This window comes from Chaetodon auriga, chromosome 7, assembly GCF_051107435.1.
Source record: "Chaetodon auriga isolate fChaAug3 chromosome 7, fChaAug3.hap1, whole genome shotgun sequence".
Lineage (NCBI taxonomy): Eukaryota > Metazoa > Chordata > Actinopteri > Chaetodontiformes > Chaetodontidae > Chaetodon > Chaetodon auriga.
Genome location: NC_135080.1, coordinates 8,302,633 through 8,321,883, shown reverse-complemented (window position 1 = coordinate 8,321,883; position 19,251 = coordinate 8,302,633). Strand labels below are relative to the sequence as shown.

The 19,251-nt window shown below is 39.7% G+C and overlaps 1 protein-coding gene across 15 annotated transcripts in view; it reads left to right on the top strand.

Moving 5' to 3' along the window:
* The window catches only part of ncam1b (neural cell adhesion molecule 1b), a 73,313-nt gene that overhangs the window by 12,847 nt on the left and 41,215 nt on the right, over positions 1 to 19,251 (top strand). For all 15 annotated transcript variants that reach the window (XM_076736012.1, XM_076736007.1, XM_076736005.1 and 12 more), the window contains exon 2: positions 18,891 to 18,965. In XM_076736012.1, the coding sequence (XP_076592127.1) occupies positions 18,891 to 18,965 (75 nt within the window). The remainder of the gene's footprint in view (positions 1 to 18,890; positions 18,966 to 19,251) is intronic.

The following is a 19,251-nucleotide window of genomic DNA, read 5'->3' as shown; positions in this document are numbered from 1 at the left end:
GCAGAACAAGGGCTGCTGTTCCTCGTCAAACCCAGAGAAATCCTTCTTCACTTGATGTTTCGCCCTTACTTTCATCTGTTTCTTAATTTGCTTTTTCATTGTGATCTTTTTTGGGGTTTTGGCTCAAACCACTCAAAGCATTTTACATCACAAGCCAGCATTCATACACCGGTGGCAAGATGCCACCCGCTCGTCACGAGTAATAACCATTCACACACAGTCACTCCCTGATGGCATAGCATTGGGAGCCAGGATACTTCGATCCTTCATGTAGATTGCAGCACCAGGGATCGAACCACCGACCCTCTGATAAGTGGATGATCACTCTACCTCCTGAGCCACAGCCACCCCTAAGATAGATCTATACATAGATAGATATAAATGCATCTCTGCCGCCATCATCTTTCAGCAGTGTTCTGCCCTGTCCAAATAGTAGAAATTGCCAGACTTATGTCAGAGAAGATGAACTTTTTTATTTAAAGATATTAAGATGCTGAAAAATGATATTTATCAATCATCAGTCCTTTTATACATTAATGTGAGATTAGAGGTATGTTTCTATTGTTCATCTCCCGTGTTTAAGCAATCTTTCTTAAGTTGAAACTGTAAAATTGGTTTATCACAATGTCTAAGTGTATTTTGGTATGAAATCACACATTTTCAATTTCAACAAGTATCCTTTATCATAAATACACATCTGACATTTGCAACAGACCAAACTGCTGGAAAATCAGCAGAAAATCAAGCAAGTTATGATTCTGATTGTGCCTTGATTGATTTACATCCATTAGGAGGCATGCCTTCCCTGTACCAATATGGCGGTTGTGCACTTGGAATTGTGGGGATTGGTGCTCAGTTTTTGTACTCTGCATACAACATATATGTTGCACCAACTACTGGCTGAAATAATGGTTGTGACTGGCTACTTGTGAATGTAGTGTGCATTCCCTATCGATGAAGACAGAACAAGTCCAGCACCTTCAGGTACTGTATGTACTCTAAGGGAGTGCCCTCATCAGATCAGAGATTACTGTTTTAGTATTGATTTGTCTCCCTAAATGAAGACCACTAATTTAATATAGCAATGGTTATAGAAAAGAAGCATTTCAATTTCAGTTGGACTGCAGTATCTGCAGTATGTTCAAATCAGGACATTGTAATGTGTTGTGCAAAATATGCAACCATGTTTTCAAGATTATTTTCTTGAAGAACTTTATTAGAAAATTAGCTTGGAGGAGTGCACTGTTGAAAGTGTTTTGCAACATGAGACATTGTGATTGGAGGGTGTCATCTTAGAGCTGCCGTATTACCTTAGGTTTTCCCACAGTGCCAGCATGCTATATGCTGCGGCAACTATGGCTGGTTTGCAAGTGTTGTTCAAATGACTAGAGGAGAGTTTCTATTCTTAACAAGTGGCAACAGTGTGGAGGTGAAATGAATGCTGTGTTTATCTACACTGAATAATTGGGCTAAGGTCTTTTCAAGTGATCTGTTTACGTGCACCTTTTATAGTCTGTGACCATGTGTCTCTGTTGCCATCAGTAGACTAATATCTGCAGAGTAACGTCTACATACACAGTGGTGAGCATGAAAAAAGTGTAGCCACCAGCTTCCCAAGTTGTAGCACTAGCAAGTGTACTACTGAAGGAGACTTCACAAGTGGAATGTTATGGCTTGATTGAAGAGGAGTAGTTGAAGTAGTGGTAGTTGAAACAATTGTTACACTTGCAGTTGTGTCAATGGATGATTGTGGAAAGGTGTTAATACCAGGGGCATTCTATCATGCCAAGGTCAAAACGACTTCTTCATGCAGACTGATTCCTAATTTCCTGTGACTTTTTAAGTCTTGCTTTTGGAAGAGGTTCCTGTGTCCCTTGGAGAAATCATATATTCAAGTGGGAACTTGTTCAACATTTTTTTATTTTACAAATTGCAGCTGTCATATTGCTGGCAAAGAGGGCAAATTAAAATCTAGATGGCAAACTAAAATTATCCAGACATTCAGTCTACATTTTAAGAAATGTCTTCAATGTCCCTACTGCAGTTTGTCATTTACTCTCTGTGTAATGACCTTTTGGCATCAACTTGTTGTAGAGTTTTATATCTTGTGCACTGGTGACACATGTACATAAATGAGAACCTCCACTAAATGCGTTCCCCCTCTGAATTCAGTGTCCCAGTTTAAAAAAAGGAATTTCTCAAATGCCTTAAATCGACTTTCTCAGATGACTTGAAATTCTGACTTCTGAATTCCCCAGGTTTTTTTTTTTTTTTTTTTTTTTTTGCTCCTGACAAATTTATTCCAGTCGTGGAGCTCACAGGATTTGTAACAGAACATTAAACGAACTGCAGCTCAAACGTGCAGTGTATAATGCCTTGGATCTACCTCAGACTGAATTTAATGAATTTTAAGGCAGGTGAATCTGCAGTAATGAGCTGACTTGACTGGTTGTTATAATCTGAAGGTCAAACAAATGAGATCCATCAATAACCAACAATAAGAAATACCTAAAAACCACCAACAGTCAATGTGACCCTTAAATCTATGTACCACTGGTAATGAAATTAGTTTAGTCCACTTAACTGAAACTGGCATGTCCTCCTATATGTATATTGAGCAGCCATAAAATGAGAACAAAGGCAATACCCCACTCTAATACATCACAGGCCTGTTTTTAAGTCCCAAGATTAATGCCGATAGTCTTCACTCTCTGTAGATCTCTCCGGAGATTCTTAGCCCTGAGGAACAGAGTAGCCAACCCTCTGGAGGCTAGCCTTGTCCCAGTGTCTATTTTTACAGTCCAGCTTCTGATTGGCCAACAAGGTGTGTGTGTCTGGAAGCTCATGTTGTGTCATAAGGTGCCCCTGTGCCATCTGTCGCCCTCAGTGGAGCCGTTGTGAAGACAGACCACGCCTAGCAAGTCTGTCTCAGGGAATGCAAAACACAACCTTGGGCTTTCCTTGCTCTTTTGTACTGACAGCTATAGCAAGAACATGAAGGGAATGTGGGATCCAGCTTCCCAATTAGTGCTTTAAACGAAACTAAAAGTCTTTTGCAAGTGAAAAGGATTGCTTTTGTTATTTTTTCAACTGTATGTGATGCAATCATGCGCATTGAATTTTGATGCTTTGTATTTCTTGAATATGCAGTGGATTTGTGGAGAAAGGAACACCTCACATGAAACATATAGACATGAACAGATTTGCTTAGCAGGTGTAGTGACAGGCTGTTCATGAGTCATTGCTTGTCTAATCAGAGTATGAATTTGTTGTCTCACCAGAAGTGCTAACTGATTGAATCACAAGATTTGGCCGACTGAAAGATAACACAAAACAGCATTATTCTTCAGGTTGAATGAACTTTACTGCCCTTCTGTCTAAACCTTATGTTCAGTACATAGAATGTTTTCAACACTTTCATAACCCACCTGTCTGGGTTTCCTCTGGGTGTTGTGGTTTCTCACTGCACAATTCAGACTCTCTAAATTTTGCATAGGTGTGCGCATCCGACTGTGCTAACCCATTGATAGACTTGCCTGTCCTGGCCCTTTTGTCAGTGCATGTTGGGAAAGGCTTATTGAAGATTTTACAATACTGGTCTCTCTTTAAAGATGTCGAATACTCTCAAATGCCTTCCACAAGTGTCAATGTGAACAGGGCAACTTGATATTGATACACTCCACAGGTCACAACTGAACCAACACAAGTTGGTCTGAGAAGCTTGACTAATTTTACTCATACCCGTCTAGCCTGTCAGAAGCATTTCCAATTAGTCAACGGCAACTGTAAAAATTGTGGAAGAGCATGGCGCTGTTGCTTGAGAATGCAAATGGCCTGCTGTTATGGCTTAGCACAATTAGATGTGGCATGGATTAATGAGGGATATCAGCGATGGCCTTGAACAACACAAATAAACCGGAGTATGAAGCATGCACTTGTCTGGAGAGCATTTCCTGACCGTCAAAGAAACCTGACAATCTTCATTGAAAGTTTTTACTGTAAAGAGACTTGAGATGACAATTCGGAGTATGAAGCTGAGCACAAACATTTAAAGCACAGTGCTGCTAAAGTAATACATTTATACAATATGAATAGGAATTTTAAACTGAAGATGTTTTTAAGATCTCAAAGCTTGTTTCAAGCTACTCACGCAATCAACTGCTTACTCAAGTGTTTGCTTTATGTGAATGTGGTTGGCACTGCTGCCTCACAGTAAACAGTGTAGAGTTTTTATGTTTGAGTGTTTGCACAGTTTCCTCCGGGTGCTCTGGATTCCAACCCCAAAGACATGCACATTAGTTATTGTACGCTCCTGCTATTGCCCCTTCCCAAGGCGCTGGCCTCTGAAATGCATTTAGTCCCTAGGCACTGCATTGTGGGTACTCTGCACTCCTAAATAGGTAGGATGGGTAACAATGAGGGGACAAATTTCCCCATGGGGACTTCTAAAATATAACTAATGTTAAATAGGAAAAAGGAGCTTCTTAGTGAAGTATAGATGACTCTTTTGTTACAATCAAAGGGTTTTAGTCTCATATGGTTGGCAAGAGGCCGATTTTCCAGCAGGGAGATGCACTGCACGTACAGATCAGAAAGATGAATTGAACTGAAGGCATTTGATGATGGCACTTGTCTGGTTAGTTAGATAGAAAGAGATCCTGTGCATATAGATTCTCTAAGAGGCAGAAACTGTGGCAGAAATGCAGCATACTCCTCAGCCTGTGAGGTCAAATCAGTGTGCTATATTTTGCAAGAAGCATGGCCACTTGTATATAATTAACATTGAGTTATTTTGATGTTGTTTGGTGTTTTGAAATTACAATTGATTATAGTAGGGTCTGTGTGGTGTTGTGTGCTTCACTAATTTAAAATCAACATCTACAAAGCAAGAAAAAAAAAGTTTTTTTGCATTGCTATCACAAAAGCCTGAAATGTATGATTTTGTCTTTTACTTATTGAGCATATTGATATCAATACAATAAGGAGCACCAAACCATGTTTAAAAGTTCACCATCATCACACCTTTTGTCAAAAAGTTCTCAGACTGCAGGTAAGACTATTGCCGCCTATTGTTTTATGACCCGTCTGCTTGATGAGACCCTGAGCTGTAACACAGACATACTCATTTTTACTGCTGTTTCATGTTCTGTATTAAGTCTGGAACATTGTGAAAAATTCAGTGAAGAGATGAGAAGATAGAGGCTTTGATTTCAAAGTTGGTCTCTCAGTTCTACAAAAGATCTATTCGTTGTACTGGTAACTTGTATGTGGCTGTCTTTAAAGCAGTGTTAGGCTCGTAAGCCATTTGGTCAAATGGGAAATAACAGTTTAGCAGTTTCTTATAGAGCCAGAATAAGAGGCAGCTCATCAGAAACCAGTTTGATGCACAGCCACTGTTTTGCTTTGATTTGATTGGCTTACGGATAGAGAGAGTGTATAGTGGTCAGCAGGGACAGAATCTGTGGACAGGAAAAGACCAGCTGAGGCATCATCATCTTGGCCACTGTGGTGGGTGACCCTTGTTTATTTACTGGCAAAGGCAAATTTTACTGGCATTTGATACTTGGCAGGTGTTCATTTCAGACTCTGTTAGTATGGGAGGCGGGACATCAGTATGTGATTGACTGCTGGTGGATGATGTCCAAATGCTCAGCTGCAGCCGCCAACTGCTTCCATGCCAGCGAGCGAAAGGAAAAGAGATGGCCATGGTGAACATTGTTCAACACTTCTCCGGTCATAGGATAGGTTTGGGCTTCTGGCGACCGGTTTCTCTGCCTGCATTCAGCGCGTTCACACGATTATCTCTGTCAGCTTCGTAACCTTGACGGAGACACACTCATGCCAGTTTTTATTTTCATTAGTGGTTTAATCCAATTACTACTCCGTCTGCCCTAATCTCTGATGGGTCTGCATCGTCTTCCTCCATTCATAGACGACTCCAGAAGTGGCTGCACACACTGTGTCATCCTACACAACATAATGAGTACTCAAGTGCTGCTCTGCCTCTCTGCCCTGCCCCTGGCTCTGTCTGGCTGTATCTGAAATGGTGCATTCCCTCTTATTGATCCTCTTCCTGGTGGAGTCACGGGCAGGCTTATCCGGCTCGTCCCAGCTTGTCTGCCCTCTGAATGGACACACAGAGAGAGCTGTGTGCATGTGCCAGGCTTCGGGGTTCTGTGTAGTCCCAGGCAGCTTGTGGCTGAGTGGTCATTGTGGCTCCCTCCCTCCTGCCCTCCTGCCCTCCCGTCCCCCCTTTTCTGCCTCTTTGTCATTACAGTAATTATTAGAGATGCATGAAATTCTGCACAGCATTAGCGTATTATATTTCACTAAACCTTAATGGCTTTCTCGCTAGTGGCAAGAAGGCAGTTGCTTTGTGGGCTTTTTCATGGGAGCGTGTCGTGACTAGCAGTAACAGGGAAGCCACTGGAGAACCACTGTTATGATTAATCGGGAAGAAAGAGTGTTATTTTGCAACAGTCTGTGGTGATTCATTGTGTTCACAGAGATGTTACCATTTCAGTCATTGTTCATGCCACACAGACTCCCTATTCTTGTATGTAGCTGCCACATAGGATTCAAGTTGAGAATAAAAATCTATGCACGGTCCTGAGAATTCAGCCTCCAAGAATCTTTCCATTTCACTGATTATGCATGTCTTTTTTAGACATGGTGACAGACTGCTCTCTCTCATTCCTTGCACAGGTTGTACAGCTCTACTGGAGTCCTGAGCTGGATCAAAATCAAACCAGGATTTTTGGCGTAATTATTATTTCACAGCATCACATATCTGTTTGTCGTCAGTGACAAAACATATTTATCCTGGACTGCGGTAGTTCCAGCTTGTGTTCACAGAATTGCCATTATTATTATTATTGAATTATTTAATAAGCCACAATTAATCTCTTTCTTGTGATCTTCCAGAGGCTTTCTTTCCCCTATATTTTAAGTATCCCTGCCAGCACAATGTCTGCATTTTCAGCCTTCTAAATACTGACTCATTACAGGAGTACACAGCATGGCATGATGGACCACAGACACTCAGCTCTCCGCCTCCCTGGGCTTTTGTTGTGTGGTTGCACAGCTGAGGCAGATGCTGAGGGGCACTCACACTAAATTGCCTGAATGAGGGCAAATTCTGTTGGCCGCTGAAGTGGAGTGCACTGTAGCTCATTGAGTCACAGATTATCTTCAGGAAAGAGAGGAAGAGCAATGTAACTCACAGAGGCATATACCCATTAGGAAGTGTTCACTTTAACTCATATTTTGGCTTCAGTTTGAGTCATGATGTTACTTTAAAGATGTTATGGTGCTGTGGCAGTATTTCCCATTTGTAGAATGTATTTGAGAGACTCAGCCAAATATATTTATCACAGCTGAAAATTGCATGTGTGCTTTGTATTTTTCTTTTCAGTCCATAGAACTGCAGTTGAGGGTGCCAAGTCTGGGAGAATGGTGCATTCATGTGCAATTGCTTGGACTGGAAAATATCTTCCCTAATCTGAATTTAGCTTGTAAATGCAGTTTTGTTTTGTAGCAGACTCAAGTGAAGCACACTGGACTCACGCACCATGATTAAATTCTCAGGTTGTGAAGAATCTCCTAAATTCAGGTGACTGACACTATTCAACAGAAAATAAACCACTAAACTGTCTCGATACTCGAGGACCTGTTCTCTGTGCTCTGCTTTTAAGAAATGTTGCATTAGGGCTAGTGATTATTTTCAGTGTTGATTCATACAACAGTTATTATATTGGCTAATCAATCGTTTTATCTGTAAAATGTCAGAAAGTACTGACAAAAATCTGACATAATCAGATTGCTTTTTTTGTCTGACCAGCAGTCAAAGTCAGCATGTTATCGTGTAAGACAAAGAAAAAGAGCAATGAAGTAATAGGATAGTAGCAGATTCATTTTCTGCTGATCAGCTGAAGTAACTGATTGATCGTTTCACCTCTTGTCCACTTGCCATTGTTTGTCCAGTCACATCTGTCCCTGCTGACAGTATCAATAAAGTCTGCTCAGAGCGAAGCTAACACACTGAAGTGGCATGTGTTACACTGTGACTGGGGTTAAATGTATCAAAATCAAGTTTTGCAGTGGCCAGATTAATAGCCATTTTTTGTTACTGGATTCGAGACCTTTGATTTGGTTACGGCTTGGAATCTCGCACCTCTGGTGCACTGAGAAGATGATAAAAATTCCTGTATCATAGACAACTGAAAACAACAGGTCATCAAGAGCAATGTACAGGATAAGAGCTTCTGTTTTTAGCACCTGTGGTCGGGCTGCAACTAGTGTTGGGTGGTATGATGGTATACTGTGCGATGATAGAAATGTGTATCATTAGAGATTTGGCAATACTGTTTCCACCACGGGAGCTGTCCTGTCATTCAGTGTGTGCACTGCTCCACAGAGTCGTTGTCTTTTACTCGTACAGAAATATACTGCTTGCCTGTATATTGCTTTCCACTCTTTCGTTGATATTGTGTGTATGTCCAAATATATTTAGTACTGATGTGATATCAACGCTAAAACAAGGCCATGTTGCTCACCCCAAGTGTGAAAAGTGGTGAAAAACGTCCATTACTGTGTTTCCCAAAGCCCGAGATGTTTTGTCCACAACACAAAAATATTCAGTTTACTCTCATAGACAAGTCAAGGAACCATAAAATACCCACATTTAAGAGAATGAGATCAGAGAATTTTGATCTTTATTATTCATAGAAAATTATTCAAGCTGTGATCAAGATAGTTGGGGTCAGTTAAATCGTTGAAAGCTAATGGAGTAGCTGTTGTAGCTCTAGCCTGGCGGTTGTCTCTGAACATTTTCTCTCACTTCAGCTTTTGTTGCAAAGTTTGTTGTTGCTGTTTAATGCTGCTAGCTATTGGCAAACTCCTTGAACTCTGCGTTGTGTTGATTCTTTAGATGTTTTATCAAATTGCTTTTTAAAGGACCCTCTTTTCACTCTGTGTCTTGACAATTTAGAAAAGCATAGTTTGTAGTCTGCTCTAGTTTTGTCATCATATCTCCAAACTGCTGTCACATTGTTGCCACATTTTCATAAAGTGGTATCGGGTGCAGTTGTATTGGAGAAGTTTTGATTACAATTACGAGTAAGTAAGAGTCATGATATTGGACCTGATAACAGATACTGGTTTCTGTATCGGCGCATCCTTTGTCAATGTAAGACAGTTACAGATTTCAGTTTTTAAGATTAAAAAAGAAAAAAAAAAACAAAACACAGCCAGGTGTTTTACATGGGTTATAATTGACTTTAAGTTGTATTTATATACTTGATCTCAAAATAGTGATGTTTTGATTGGTGTGCTAAATTTTGTTTCTGAATTTTTGTGTTAAATCCCTTCTTACAGTGATGCACATCAAGCTGCACTGCATGGGACTAAAATGTTCCTTTTGGTTTATGACAAAATGATAAATGTAATATGGCATGAAATATGACATGTTTTATGATACTTCAGTATCGCAGCCAAACACCTTTCAAACGGCCACTTTCAACAACAGATAGAAGTCTGAATCATCTCCACCGTGGCAGCTCAGCTTCTGCTGCCTCGACCTCTTATTCTAATGTGTGCTGCCCTATTATGTAACCCATAAATATGACCATTACGTCAGTATTTGAAGTGATATTTTACACCCTCGTTTTTTAACATGTAACATTCTGCTGCCACGAAACCAACCCTGTTGTCTGCTGCCTGTGAGTGCAGAACGTTAATTTTCACATGTAATTAATCATCTATAACTTAAAAAAAGGATTTAGTGTAAGTACATATGAATTACATTGTAAGCCTCATTTTGTGGTGAAGATGCCACAGAGAGAAGATTTGGGATTAAGATTTTACAAGAGTAATTTGGACTGAAATACAGTAGATTGAAATAGATATAAAGGCAGTTTCTCTGTACTAGTTGTTCCTTTTGGTTTGGCACATTACATTTCTTTTGAACCTAATGCACAGAGATTTACTGTGAGCTTCCGGCCATCTGTTGTGCAGTCTTATCATGTTTGAAAAGCAATGCACAGATGAAATGCCCCAAGTGTTGAAAGCCTGGCAGATATTGATGCCTCAGCTTGGGGCTATAATAAGGGAAGCACCAGCTGAGTGTCAAATGAATTGTTAAAATGTGCTCTTTAAACATCACATGCTTTCACTGAATGATACTGCACCAGGCTTTCATTCATAGCTTTTATGTATATACAATATGTGGATAACTGGTGCAGACGTGAGGGCATCATACCACCGATCGCTCAGCCACTGAAGGCAATCGTGGTGATTGGTCGAGGTTGTGAACTGTGTTTTGACAACCTCTTCAATGTAAATAGTCACTCCTCGGAGGTTGTACTGCTGCATCCAATCAGACGGCCGTGAGAGCCAGAGAGAGAGCCAGAGAGAGAGACTAAGAGAGGTGATGTCAAAATATGGGGAGAGGGGAGCTGGGAAACACGTTTCCATAGCAACTGGTAGAAGTGAGTATAACTGTGGTTGAGAGGCATGAGCAGCAAGCAAATACTTGTTTCTTAAAAGTAGTGAGTCCTGAATACGACCACCTTGGGTATGCATTGTCCCTTTAAGACTGGGTTCTCAGTGTCCTGTTTGTTCTAAATTAAATGCTTTCTTGTTAATTTCTAGTCATAGTTTTTATTTCTAGTATGTAAGAATGGAAATGTGTAAGGCTCGTATGAGGCAAAACATCTGAATTATGTGTCTCTTTTTTAAGAAAAACATTTTAATATGCTTTAGATGTGCTTTTTTACTGTAGTTAAAGTCTTTTAATAGGCAAAGTTGGTGTAAGCTTGCCACAGTGATGAATATGTTTGTGTTCGTAATAATAAATCAGCGCAATAAATTGGTCTAAGTGGGGGAGTTATTGGCAGTTTTTCTTGGCGAGAGTGTGTGAGACAAATAACATTGTGATATATTGTGAGTCAGACTCTTGCAATACATTATAAACACACTGGCACCATTACTGATGCAGACACACTTCATTCCTACAGACATTTGAAGTCCAAACCGATTTGCTTTCAGGCAGTTCAGACACGACCAGTAAAGGCTGTTTGACATTGAAATAGGGGGTTATGTTGCTGTGTTTGTGTGTGTGTGTGTGTCCTCAGTCCTTAGTCATTTTGGTTCACACTTATTCATCTCAGCAGTCCATAAAACTCTATGAAACGGAAAATGTTTAATGCAGTGAGTAAAGTATAGCTTTGGCTCCTGCTATGGAAAGACTATATTTTTGCTGGTTATTATTTCTTTTTGGTTAGACAGATATCAGACATATCGTTACCATGGGCAAAATATAAATATATGTCAGGAGTTAGTCAGTGATTCCCAATACTAGTGGCTAGCAAACATTTCATCTGAAGGACAGATCAGATTCTTCTGTTTATTTTAGATTACAGATGGGGCCTAGTTAAGCAGAGGTTTATAAGTGTGACTGTCAATTTGGCAGGCTTAAAGTTTAAATGCTTGTGTGTGTGTGTGTGTGTGTGTGTGTGTGCGTGCGTGTGCGTGTTTTACACTGGCAGAATAGATAATGAGCATAATCCCGCATAGCAAGTGAAGCGAGTCATGGCTTGGGACGAGGCTTACTACAACATCCAATAGCGCACGCAGTAGCACCCGAGGTGTTGTTTTAAGGTAACCGCAGAGGCTGGAGGAAAGAGGCCGAGCCCCGCATAAATTCTCATTAATATGGTGTTGTTTCTCTTCATGTCTTATCAGTTACTTCCAACATAATGTAGAGAAGTCAGTGAATTCCCGTGGGGAACTTCAATTTATGATACAACCCAAGCTGGAGAAGATGGGTTTAGGCTACATGAGGCTATTTAAGGATCTCAAGCTGCAGCCACTGATTACTGTAGCCCAAGGACATCAATATACATCATTTTCATTCATGAAATAACCGCCTTCCACCACCATCACTACACAGAAAGACATTAACACACCAATACACGTGCATGCACATGTGTATGCAGTGGTATTAAGTAGGATAATCTCATTGCTGTACTGAAGAATTCATGAACATGACATGGAACATCAAGACAACTGTAGGCTGAATTGAAGAATTTGAAGTAATTCAAATAAATGGCACAAAATACTTAGCATTTTGCTGCATGATGCTGTGACCTGCATTGAGAAGCAGCAGAGACATAAACTCGTTACCATTGTAGTATTTTTACTCCATGATGCTCTGAATTTAGTTAGATTGCTCCAAGATGACAAACACTAAAGCTTCATCAGTGACCTATCAGAGAATTGAATTATTGACACTGCATGCTGTCTCCTATAGTCTTGATCAGCCTGCATCCGAGTATGACATTGTTCACAGCTACAGTGAATGTTATATCACAAATGAACTGCTAATGTCAGAGCCACAGTTTCTGTATTGAATTCAAATTCGCCTGGTGCTTTCCTCTTTACGGGCAGGAAAATAGACCAACAACTAGATTTATTGCTGGCTTATTCTTGGTATTTGTCTCGGTATTGTGGTAAAAATTTAGGCAGACCATGATTCTCTGCTCATATGTCATCTGTCAAGTTGAACACATGGTGCGATTGTGAATAAGACTTAATTTGCTGCTCAGATTTTGGGACAGACCGGCATTCTTCATCCATTTGTTGGCAGCTGATCTCGGAATTCCAACCATATTCTGCATCCATAAATGGCAATGTCTCGAAGACAGAGATTATAAAATCTAATTGTCCTCCTTGGTTTATGTCAGTATGTCTTTGCTCTTCAATCTGAAGAATGAAATTATTCGTGTGAAGTGGAATCTAAAGCTACTAGAGCCATACCTCGTCTCTGACTGTTTGTGGTCAGTCTCCTCACATTAGGTTGTTGATGGAAAATTCCACTTGGTCTTTTGTCCATGTCTCTAAGATTCTTCCAAGCGTCTTTGCATTCTAACTTCACATTCTGGGTTTCATTTATTGTTTTATAGGTGGTTTGGTTGGGGTTGATTTTGATGGAGAGGCGACTGAATTTTTTAATCTTGGTTCAGTTTTTGTCAAAACAGAATTTTGGGAGGAAGAGCTGAAGTCTGAAGAGGCATTTTAATATAAAATGTTAAGTTTAACTGCAGGGAGGTTTACCCTTATTTACCCAGAACTAGGTCGCACTTATCTACTCTGTTGGTCTCTCAACCTGTCTACTGTTGAGGGCTTTAACGACAAGGAAACACAGGTTTGGGCACATTACTCTTGTTTGCATGCAAGTTTTATAAGCCTGGGGTTTGGTTTGCCAATTAGTGGTACATAGCAACTTCTGATGCTCTTGGGCCCATCTTCCTTTACTTCCTTACTCATTTTTAAATCCTTGTTCCAGTTTTAATAAACAGTCATCCAGTGAGTGTTCTTTCATGGAACATTCTCTTAAGGTGTAAGGTAAGTTTACAGTAGGTTGAAGAGCTTGCACTCTATGATTAGCGGTTCACAGAAATAACTGCAGTTTATCTGCAGGGTTTTCAATATGACAGGAAAGAACAAATCTGAGAATATACTCAGCCTTTGAATCTTCGGCTTTTACGCAGCAGTTCATTATGAATTCAATTTGAAAACAGGTGTGTTTTTCCTGTGCAAATATGTTTTCAAACTTATTTATATTTCGGTCTAATTCTGCAAACTTACACTATTGCAGAAAGCAATGCATTATGGTACATTTTTTGGGCAGCAGATGGACACATGCTTGATATTGATTGACGTATGGAATCAATTGCTCATCAATTTTTCAGCAACACCATTAAGACTCTACATCCAGACAAACATCTTGTATCATTTGGATACACTGAGAACCATGAATGTCTGAAAAAATGTTTCTTGTTGGATAAGTGAAACCTTGTTGATGCCACTATAGTAGAAATGAGCAGGTAGTCAGTAGAATTGATCCTCTTTGGACCATGAATGTCTTCATGGTTTTCACTCTTCAGACCTCACGGCAGGCTGTTGTTGTTGGAGAGGAGAAATGCACAGTGACACTTTGCATCTACTTTTCTTTTGTTGGCAGCTGCCATGAGGCATTGATGTATTATCAACCACTACGTGTGTGTTGGGTTCAGGGACGACTTGGAAGACCGAGTTAGTCTGCTATTTTATGTTATTTTCTTTGGAAAACAGTGATTGTGTGTGTGTGTGTGTGTGTGTGTGTGTGTGTGTTTTTTTGTTTAATTTTTTTGTATATAAGAATTGCCTCAGGGGCTGGGTCAAATGGTCTTGCCGGCTATATACGGAGGTTGGAGTATCTCCACCTCTGGTCTACCCAGTAGTTGTTAATATAGTTCAGTCTGGACCAACAATGTTGGACAACTAACCAGTAGGCTACATTGCCATCCCTAGAAACATGCTGCTACCGTGAAAAAAATAAAATATGTAAACTTAAGAAGTAGATGATCCTCCTTCTTCTCAATTATTGTATTCTTCACTTATCCACAGTCCATGCTCCATTAACTTCTATGATGAGGAGACGTCATGTAGTCTCAGCCTACTTGGTCTCATGCAGATAGAATTTCTATGACACACAGTTGCTTCTTGTAATTTGGCTTCCCCCTTTTTGCCCTTTAACAGGGCTTGAGCTACAGTGGCTTGTTAGCCTCTTAAATACATGAAAAGTGAGCTGTTGGTTGGAGAGCAATTACCCTGTCTTGTTCATAACTATCTGCGAAGAGGAGCCACAGTTCTGCCTTCGATCTGAGAGAACCAATTAGTGCCTGGGCTACAGAATAGTTTATATTGGAAAACTCCCAGACTGTGCAGGTGTGTTGTGCTTGTATTCTAATATTCTACTGAATAAGGAGAAAAACACTTAGTGAGAGACAGAGAAGAAGATGAGGGATCATGTGATGGAAATTCCCTGTGGAACCTTCATCCCTCTGAATGTCAGCTTGCTTGGAGGAGGGATATGAGAACGGTTTTGCATTGTTGGTTTTAATATAGGAAAGGCAGTGTCGTGAAGTATACTGACAGGTTTTACGATCTGGCTTGCTGCTTTCTGACTTTGTGACATTAATTCAGTACACACAACTGATCCAGTTAGATGAAGGTTTTTGATCAGTCATGAATTTATAGTACCTGTTCCTCCATTATTTAGCCAGCACACTGTGGACTCAGTTTATGAGGTACACCCAGCTAAAACTAATGCAGTCCAATAAAACAGCCCGATAATAAATCATACTTTCATGAAGGTTATAATGTTCAGTTTTGTTGAAACTGTTTTAGAGAGGTGTTGATTTAATGTTATGGTCATTTTTGAGGTTGTAGTTTGCCCTGCTGTTGAATTGCATTGTGTTATTCTGAGAGGTGTTAAGTCTACCTTCATTGATATAAATGGGTTGGTAGGTGGGATTGATCACAGTGCTGCTTTTTTAGACTGTTAGTTTAAGCTAGGTGTACCTAATAAGTTGGCAACTACAGTGAGTGTGTAATATATACATAGTATTATTAGCCATCTAAATTCTTTGTTTTTGCATTTAATTTGCTCCTCAGATACAACGCTATGGCAAGTGTTCAGTATATTTCTGCAACATTTCTGCATTTTCGGTCATGTCACACAAGTTGCAGTAAATCCTGATCTAACCAGTCTTTCTATCTATGGATCTTCCCATCATAAGTGTCAAAGGAAATGAGCATTAGCTTTTATACTCCAGGATGATAAAATGCAGAGAAGCCAGCTATTTCAGTCAGTATGCATAGCACTATTCCACCCTGGCGCTCATCTGCCCCTCGTTTCACCTTTCTCCCTAATTGCCACTCCACCTCCCTGCCCCCTTGGAACAGAAAAGTATGAAGAGTTGATCCTGGATCTGTTCATGGCTTACTTAATTTGCCCTTCATTTAACCTTTCTACTTAATTGGACTTTCAAATTCACATTCTAAATCACTTTAGTGTTGAACTTATTGTATTACTGCTGCTGCTGTTGAACTGTGGTGTAAGGGTTGTATTTTGTGTTTCTATTACCACTTTCCGTTCCATTTTTTTTAATGTGCTTTGCATGTTTTGAGGATTTTTCTTGTCTTCTTGGATAGCTTTGGCAGGGTGGGGAACCACTGCTGACGAAAAGCTCTTTCAGACATTGAATGTGATAATGGGCTTTACAAATAAACTTCACTTGACTTGAATAATCGTCATCATCATCATGCCTGCTCTGCAAATGAGTTGCTTGTTAGTTTGACTAAATGAATACTAACCGTACTTATTTCCTCTGTCCAATTAAAACAAAATCCTTATCCATAAAATTAGCATAACATTGCTTCATGCAGTAGTTCATATGAAAATAAAATGAGTGGGGTTTTGATGCCTGGTTTTCATCTTCCTTCACTTTGAACATCAAATCCTGCTGACAAAATTAAAAAATTTGGCTCATTTAAAAATAAAACCTTCAAACAGCTGTCATGCACGCAATCAATTGTACTGTGCTTTGTGCTACTATTTCACAAAAATTAGGATAATCTGACAGCAGAGACTGCAAACTACAGTGATTTTCATAGCCCATATTCAGTTTCTAGGTAACACTGCCTTTCTGATGGGATGACGGCTCATACTCTGAACGCCTACTTAATATCAATCGCTGGAAGATAGAGAAAAGATTGTTTGGTGGATTCAAATTTGGATATACTGAGGAGGTTTTTCAGGGTTTAAACTCATAGGATCCTACCTCTGATAAAGCTAATATGAATGATGGGAACAGTAACTGCGCTTTTGTTTTCTGCTTGTTCTCATGAATCCCTTCTGCATTGATTGATAGTGACATCACCGATCCTAGAGAGTCAATAGAAATATAGAAAAGAAGGGTGACATTTTTACTTTGTTTTGTTCAGGTTTACCTTTTCAGTATCAGTAATTATGACCTTGTGTGTTTTGGTGAGATGTTGAAGTGATCAGTAAATTAGTCAGTCGAGAGAAAAATAATAATTGATCAGTTGTTGAAATCATTTTTTAAGCAAAAATCCCAAACATTCATTGTTCGAGCTCCTCAAATATCAATATTTACTGCTTACTTCGTCTTCTCTGATGGCTAACTGTATGGCTTTAAGATTTGGACCATTAGTCTAAGCATTAAATCATTTTAGTCAGTTTTTCTTTGTTTAAAACAAGCTAATCATTTCCAGCTATTTGTCCCTAGTTATATCCGTTAGTACTATCACTTTTAATGCCCAGTATATGAGCCCAGTAATTGTTCATCTTCGACACCTTTAGAAAGGTTTATTTACAGTTTATCAAGTGAATCCAAAAGGAGGAATTAGACAAGACTTCTCATTAAAAATCTAATTTATATTCTGATTAAACTCAGAGTAAAAAGATTGACAATGTGTAAGTAGTTACATGGGCTCATAAATTTTATAGCTCTGATCTACTACAATTAATCTGTTGTCTTCAAGTAAACAAACATGAAAGGAGAGAATGTTAGAAAGGGATTTGCCACATCATTTAACCTTTAACTGTATTTTGATTCAAAGGTTGAATTATTGTTACATTTTCACATTTGGGGGAATGTCACTTACAAACTGTGACCAAAAGCAGTCAGTCATTTCCTGCTCACTCCATGTGTTGGCATTACAGAGAGCATTCTGCCTATTCGCTCCAGTCCATCGTCACAAGACATCACCATCTTGTTTCCCTGTGTCCCTTGACAACACTGTGTGTCCACTTCTGCCCTGACCTCAAGTGTGCGCTTGCGCACTGATGGTGGTACATACACATTCGCACGGTCTCGCTCATGCGTAATATAGAGCTGGATTTTGGGCCAATTTAGTCACACTTCTTAGTCAACCACAGGAACCCTTCACTTCTCCCTTGGGAGATTCTGCAGGAAACAAGGGAAGCTTTGTTCTAATTAAGCACAAAGTGTTTCAGGCCATACTCCTGTCTGTCAAATAACAGGAATCTGTCTTTTTCATCTGGTCTTTCATTAAGTGCTCTGAGCGACTCACTGCGTTTATCTCTCTAGACAGACAGCATGATTTCTGAAAAGTTTTTAAAGCATCTTAAATGGAATTTCTCTCAAGGTATGTTGGCAGCACAGCATTGGTTCTTACAGCTGCTGAATGTTAACTGAGTAATTGCAGCGTTGGCTGGATGCTATATCTCTTGAAAGAACAGGAAGACTGCAGGCGAAAGAGGAACAGGAAGTGTCCATGTTTTTGGTAATAAGGCGGCGAGAGCCAAAACTGGCATAGTCAATTTCTTGATGTGCATTAGTTTCCACAGATTTCCTGTACCTGCTGCCTTTTTAGTTACAGTAAAAATACTGATGTACGTACGTACATGCAGATACTGTATGTGGGTGTCAAAACCTACAGGGAGGGGAGATAAAAGCTGCTGTAATTTGGACCACCTGCAGGAAATGAGTCACCTCGAGTTTTTCATTATCGTTTTAACTGCCGTTGACTTGATTTTGTGTTTAAAGTTTCATATTTAATAAATGTAGCAACTGTTAACTAAAATAAAGAAATCATAAAAACTAACAAACTCTGTGTCACGTCAACCTCCACTGGGTGTTCAATAATCAAATAGAAATACAATTCTGCTTGTGACTTTAAAACTGCAGTGAGGTTCTCAGTCCTGTGGGAAGAAAGACACATGATGAAATCATCGAAGTTCATGAAATACAAAACATGAAAAATCCTGCAGTTTGTAGCACTGATTGCCTGCGGGTGGCTGCCTCTTTCTTTGCCTGTAGATGGCACACATTGATATGTCTACATCTGCAGGTCTTAGTGTGCCGTCACAGTTTTCGGTGACATTTACAATTACTACAGTAACTGTAGTACCCGTTAAAGCCGAAGTAGTGCTGAGGATTTCTGCATTACTGCAGTGCTTCATTAATTGTTACCAAATTTCTGATTGTGTACTGATTGCTTTCTTTTTTCTGTTGCAGTTTCACTGGAAGTACAGATCACACCAAGTCAGGGTGAGATTAGTCTTGGAGAGTCCAAGTTCTTCATGTGTGAAGGTAACTTTACCAAACTGTCTTACATGTTTTACGTTCTTCTAAAGACATGGCCTAAAGTAACTGGAAAGAGAACGAGGTCAACAGAGACAGAGGTCTGCGTTTGTGTTTATATTCTCCTAAAAATAAGATAATAATAATATGTTCCGATATCAAATCAACAAAAGCAAAATTGGTACTTCTCAAAGGAAGTTGCCATGTTGGCAAAGTTGGCATAAGAGAATACAAGTACTTCCCATTACTATCCATGCCTCCTACTTATTGGTAGTATAGTGTAAAATGAGACTGC